Raw genomic sequence first — 6,207 nt, forward strand, 5'->3', positions numbered from 1 at the left:
ATGGTATAATGTGGGATAACCCATCACAGTACACCACAAAGGTGTGAAGGGGGCCTAAGAAGTTTGCTTAACAGATTAGAAGTGCAAACATTATTTAAACATAATTTATTGTGGTTCTTTAACTAAAGCAATAGTTCACTGAGCTTACTAAATTTGATGAAGCTGTATTTGCATCAACCTATCATGTGCTAGAAAAAAAAAGTTATGTTTTTAATTAACCACACACACATGATTTGGTATTTAGCATTAACATCCAGAAGCTTTCCCTTCCCTTTGCTAAGTGAACATTTATCTTACTAAGTGAAAAGCCTGTATTTCTTTTGTAAATAAACCCCGAAGACTAAGTTACGTTTTCCAACTGAATAAATACAAATACTTTCAATACTGGATAATCTGAAATTATTATCTTTCACATCACACCTGCAGTATTCACACACTGTTGTTTACTTCTACTGTGATTGGCTGGCAGGTAGTTACAAGTGCTCTATAAATTATAATTATGTGACAGATCTTACTGGCTTTTGGATTCATCCTTGTGGTAATGGCACATTATATCATGTTGCTGTGTTTCACTCTGCTGCTCGCTGTCGGAATAGCACAGTCTGGACTCATTATTAATCTGGTAAGGTGAACATTTTAAAATAAAATGTATAGGTGCTGTATTGAGATTCTCCAGTAAGATATATATTAGCCCATGGGATCCCTGTGCAGACTTTAAATATACCTGAACTATTTATCTTGCAGAGTTATCCAATGGCTGTTATGTCCGAAACTTCTCTGCCACACATTGTTGAGGAGGTTTATAGTATGGTTCTGCTCACTCATCTAGTCAGAGTATCAATAATACAAGGCTGCTTGATTGGATCTAACCTTGGATACACTTAATCTGAAAAGAGCTGGAATCTGTTGTGTTAAATCATTTTATGGCTTCTTGTATCTCTTGGAAAGTCCAATGGTAGATCTCTGACACCATGACAAATCTAAAGCTGGCCATACACCTATAGATTTTCTATAGTCAGATGGAAAAAGTGCAACAGATTCCTGAAAATACCTGAACAATCTGATTGGATGCAGGCATTGTTCAGGTATTTTGAGAGCCAGCGGGGCCGACTAGCAAGGTACTGAAGCTTGGCACAGCAGGAGATTCCTCCATCCACACAGTTTAGTGTACATGGAGGAATCTGTTGTACTTTTTCCATCTGACCATAGAAAATCTGCAGATAACCTTCTCCAAACTATTCACCTTTTTGTGAATAACCCTGTAAGTGTTACTACGGGGTTATATAGGAGCAGTTTATTTATTTTCTTCACTTTTAAAGCTTGCTTAAACTGACATCTTATACAGATCATAGGTCATCCTTTTAATCTGCTATGCTATGAGTAAACCATAGAAGATACAATGAAGCAATAATATTCATTGTAACTCTTGTTGACACTGCAAATGTTTTTCAGTGTCAGTTTACACAGGAGCAAAGGATTTTCTGTGTAAAAAAAAAACAAAACAGCCCGGCTGTCAAAATGACAGCTGGGAATTGCTAGTTAATGTGGCCGGAACACTGAGGGAAAAAGAGCTGTGCATACTACACTTGCCTAAATTATTAAGGCATCCATGCGCAGCTATTCACACATATAGTTTGTTTTTTCCTGAATATTCCTGAATAATGTATTCTTGAATAATGTACACCAACACACCATTGACTCTACTCTAGAGAACACCCTTGTATTACCAAATGCCTCAATTAGATTTGCAGCTTCTTCTCTGTTAAAGCGTTGTATTAACAAAGATATGCTTTCATTTTAGGACACTGGAGAGCTTTGCCTTCAAAGCATTCAGTGTAAGAGTAACTGTTGCCATAGAAAGGATGGGTTGAGTTTGGCACGGTGCGCTCCCCTAGCTGCTGAAAACCAGAAGTGTTCCCCTTGGGTGAGTATCTGGAATAACTGGTATGTTCAGTGCATCTCTGTATGGTGGATAATAGGTATCCCTTTCACTGCATGCAGTAAAGTGCAAATACAATACTAATAATGCAGAGTATATAAGTCCAATCAAGACCTGAAATATAAGTTAAGTAAAATTATTAAATGAAAGAAAATATTTATATTATAGTAAAGAATGATGCAGAGCTTAGAGGATCCAATAATATATGAATGGTGCAGTAAAGGCAGATGCAGTATTCTCAAAGCAAATATACTCTTAATTATCCTCAGAAAAATAGAAAGAAAGTTAAAAAGACAGAGATCTGTTATTTAAACTTTTTTTTACAGCAAATGTTTCCATGCAGACATTTTGTATATGCTTTATATTGGAAGCCATTCAGGATGCTCTAACTCCTTGAGGTGCACATTATCACACTGCCCTACCTCAAATAACATTCAAAATCAGTATCACTTGCCTTCATCTACAGTATGGCCAGCCAAACAAAAATTCTAATTTGTTTGCCCAAATCAATACATAGCATTACATTTAATATTTTTAAAATTATTTTCATAATTGTGCATCATTGCAATATTTTAAGTCAGGTTAGGACCAGGAAAACAATAGCATTTTGTGTAAAACAATGATTCTGGTAGAGAAGTATTACTTAGGGTACCAAACTTGTGTTCATACAGGCAGCAAATGTTAAAAATCAGGCCCCGGGGACATCATGAAAGTAAATGATAAAACAGGCCTTATATGACTTACCATGTATACACTCTTAATGTATATATGCCTAGTAACAGGAGGTAATAATGGCAAAACCAGTAAAAAAATTTAAAGTATACTTCCACTTTTGAAGTAAATTTTTTTGAGAAAAACAAACAATACATTTGTGATGATCCCATTCACACAGAATAAAAACAAATTACAAAAATATTTCTTACCTTTTAGATGTTTCTATAGCGCAAACCTTTGGGCACTATGCAAGCTACTCTTAAAAAGTTTAAAGTGAGTCTGTACCAAAGACAAAATGGGAACAGAGTTAGTTGCCCCTATTAACATACAATGCAAGAGGCAAAGCCTCTCGATTTGAAACCCCTTGTTAGGACAGACAATCGTCAAATCCAGTTTATAACTACCATGTTGTACTAATCAGATGTGTCAAAACATGTAACATAGTTAGTCAGGTTAAAAAAAGACACAAGTCCATTGAGTTCAACCTATAGAGATACGGAGAGAAGAAAAGCCTAAACAGAAAGCTATGCCCACAATTACCCCCTGTTGATCCAGAGGAAGGCACAAAAAAAACCTAAAAGCATAGGTCAATTTGCTCCAACAGGGGAAAATGATGCTTAATATACCTATAAGAACTCAATATCCAGTAATATTCTGTGCATTTAGGAATACATCCAGATTTTTTTATAACTGAGTTAGTTAACTCAGTTAACTGAGCTAGCTAGAACTAGCTCCTGGGGGAGTCTATTCCACATTTTCACAGCTCTAACTGTGAAGAATCCCTTCCGTATGCAAAGGTTAAACCTCTTTTCCTCCAGACGCAAAGAGTGCCCCCTTATCCCTTGCAGTGACCTTAAAGTGAATAATTTGGCACCAAGCTCACTATATGGACCATTTATGTATTTATACATGGTGATCATGTCCCCCCTTAACCGCCTCTTCTCCAGAGAGAACAAATTCAGGTCAGCTAATCGTTCCTCATAGCTGAGCTCCTTCATGCCTCTTATGAGTTTAGTCGCCTTTTGCTGCACTTTCACCAGTTCCACAACATCCTTTTTGTGAACTAGTTCCCAAAACTGAACTGCATATTCCAGATGAGGTCTTACTAATTGCTTTGTACAGGGGCAGGATTATGTCTCTATCTCTGGAGTCTAGACCCCTTTTATTACAAGAAAGTATTTTGCTTGCTTTAGAAACTGCAGCTTGACGTTGCATGCTATTATTCAGTCTATGGTCTACCAGAACACCCAGATCTTTCTCCATCATTGACTCCCCCAAACATACTCTCCCTAGAATGTATGATGCATGCATGTTTTTAGTCCCCAAGTGCATAACTCTACATTTATCAACATTAAACCTCATTTGCTAAATAGATGCCCAATCACACAGTGCATTCAGATCTGCTTGTAAGCTGGAGACATCCTGTAAGGACTGTATTCCACTACATAACTTGGTGTCATCTGCAAACACAAATAAAGAATAAGTGTTATCTCAATTTGGCTGAAAAAGTGGACTTTAAAAAAAGTTTGGAGGATTTCCTAACAACGAACTCTGCATTCAAAAGTAAATCTGTAATATTTTTACCCAGGGAATAAACATATTACATCCATGAGGTTGTTCAGGCCCAAAGTTGCTAAAGTCTGAGAGGTTGAATTCGACAGATAACTGTTTTTGTTTTTCAAATGTAAAAAGAAATATGGAACAAATAGTATTTCAAATAATATTTTCTATAGCTAGTAGCAGTTAAGTCACATTCAACTGCACTGCACTGGTTCTGTTATGCTGAAAACATTTAAAAACTTCACAACATATCCTAGCCACTACTTCAGTTCTAATGAGTGTCTAGAACATACCCCAGCACACAGGTAACCAGTTGCAATAATCCAATCACCAACCTGTGTGGATATAAATTCTGGGGTAAAGATCTGGACACTCATTAGAACTTGTGAAGCTGCTTGGATTAGCAGCAAAACATCTTCAACATTACAGAAAAAGTCCAGTTAAATGTAACTAACTACCGCTAAGTATACCATGATCTGGATAAACTAAAACCTTTAAAGACAAATGTACTTCAAAAGGGAAAATGTAACTTTTCAGATAGCATTAACAGAAATATCAACTTTAATCAATGTCCAAAGGCATAAGAAAGGCACTCCAACTGCTGTTAGATAAATTGAGGAAGAGGTTCTGAAAAATGTACTGGCAGTATTTCATGGTCCTTTCAATTTTATTAAATCGTCAGGATGATTACAGATAAATATGAATAGCACAAAACAGGCTGGCTCAAATGGATGTCGGTATGACATGTATTGTCATTATACTACATAGATAAATTAACTGATTTAATTTTCAGTAACTTTAATGTCTTTCTTTTTGTAGCACCTCTATGGAGTCTACTATCACTGTAATTGTGAAATGGGACTAAAGTGTAAAGTAAACCACACTCTTGTTGGACTCGTCACCAACACAGACTTCGGATACTGCAAGGACCCAAATGATCCATGAAAATAAAATCAACAACTAACATGGGCTACATGTTTTTATCTTTATGCTTTTAAAATTCTATCAGATTCCTTTCTAAAAGAAGCATATATTGGTACCTCCGAAACAAATTAAGAATCTACTAACCCATTTCTGTAAATAGTATCATGTTGCTATTAAAACGCTTACCTTTTCTACACTAGATTAAGTTGCAAATATACTTGCTGAACAGATATATAAAATGTATTTAGAACACAAGCATTGACTCAATCCACCCACTGATCATTGACAGTAGCCAAAAATCCAATATCCTCAAAAATAAAACATAAATGAGACAGAATAGTACAGTGATTCAGGAATGTGACAGGCATGTAGGCATAGTGAATCTGTTATGTGGGCCTAGTGATAGATGTGTGGGCAATAAAAACATGCAAGAATTGCTGTAAGAGACATGCTGCTCTGGAGTAAATAAAATGCAGCATACAGCTTTAAAATAATGATCTGCTATTTAACAACTAAATACAATCTATATTCATTCACTTTCTTTTGGATGGGAAATGTGCTAATATGCAATCAGCTCTCTGACTCATGCTTTGTGTCTATGCCTGCACTGTCTAGCATCTCATGTTAATTGGTGGTACAGCACATACAGCAAAAGAGTAAACATACCGTTTTTTGAGATTAACTCTTTTCTTCTTGGCATTTCCTCGTGGCACAATATCACTCAGCTAGTACATACTCACTAGGACTAGTTACACAAAGGAATTCTACAGCCTTAGCAGTTAGAAGTTTCAGGGCATCCAGGGATGTACTACCCCTAACAAATTTAGGCATTGGGGGCAAAGAGATAGCATTTCCCTGCATAGTTATTAGTCAACTATTTTTTCCATTAATATTAGGAATAGTGATCCCATGGAAGCTTCTTTACATATCACAACATTCTAAGCTAGCTTAGGACCAGGAAGACAGGGATATTTCTGTGAAAAGAGGTGATCTCAGCAGAGGGTTGTTACTTAGAGAAACAAAAAATGGAGTCCCTACAGGCTTCAGTGATAAAATCTGACTACGGGGGT

At 36.3% G+C, this 6,207-nt stretch overlaps 1 protein-coding gene across 1 annotated transcript; it reads left to right on the forward strand.

The window, feature by feature from the left end:
• The first annotated feature begins 541 nt into the window (after positions 1–541).
• CLPS (colipase) lies at positions 542–5,158 on the forward strand. The gene is made up of 3 exons (XM_018563638.1): positions 542–622; positions 1,802–1,924; positions 5,033–5,158. Exons 1-3 carry the CDS (start codon positions 542–544, stop codon positions 5,156–5,158), a joined length of 330 nt encoding a protein of 109 aa, XP_018419140.1.
• The last annotated feature ends 1,049 nt before the right edge of the window (positions 5,159–6,207 follow it).

Source organism: Nanorana parkeri, unplaced genomic scaffold, assembly GCF_000935625.1.
Source record: "Nanorana parkeri isolate BGI_ZX_2015 unplaced genomic scaffold, ASM93562v1 scaffold683, whole genome shotgun sequence".
Taxonomy (NCBI): Eukaryota; Metazoa; Chordata; class Amphibia; order Anura; family Dicroglossidae; genus Nanorana; species Nanorana parkeri.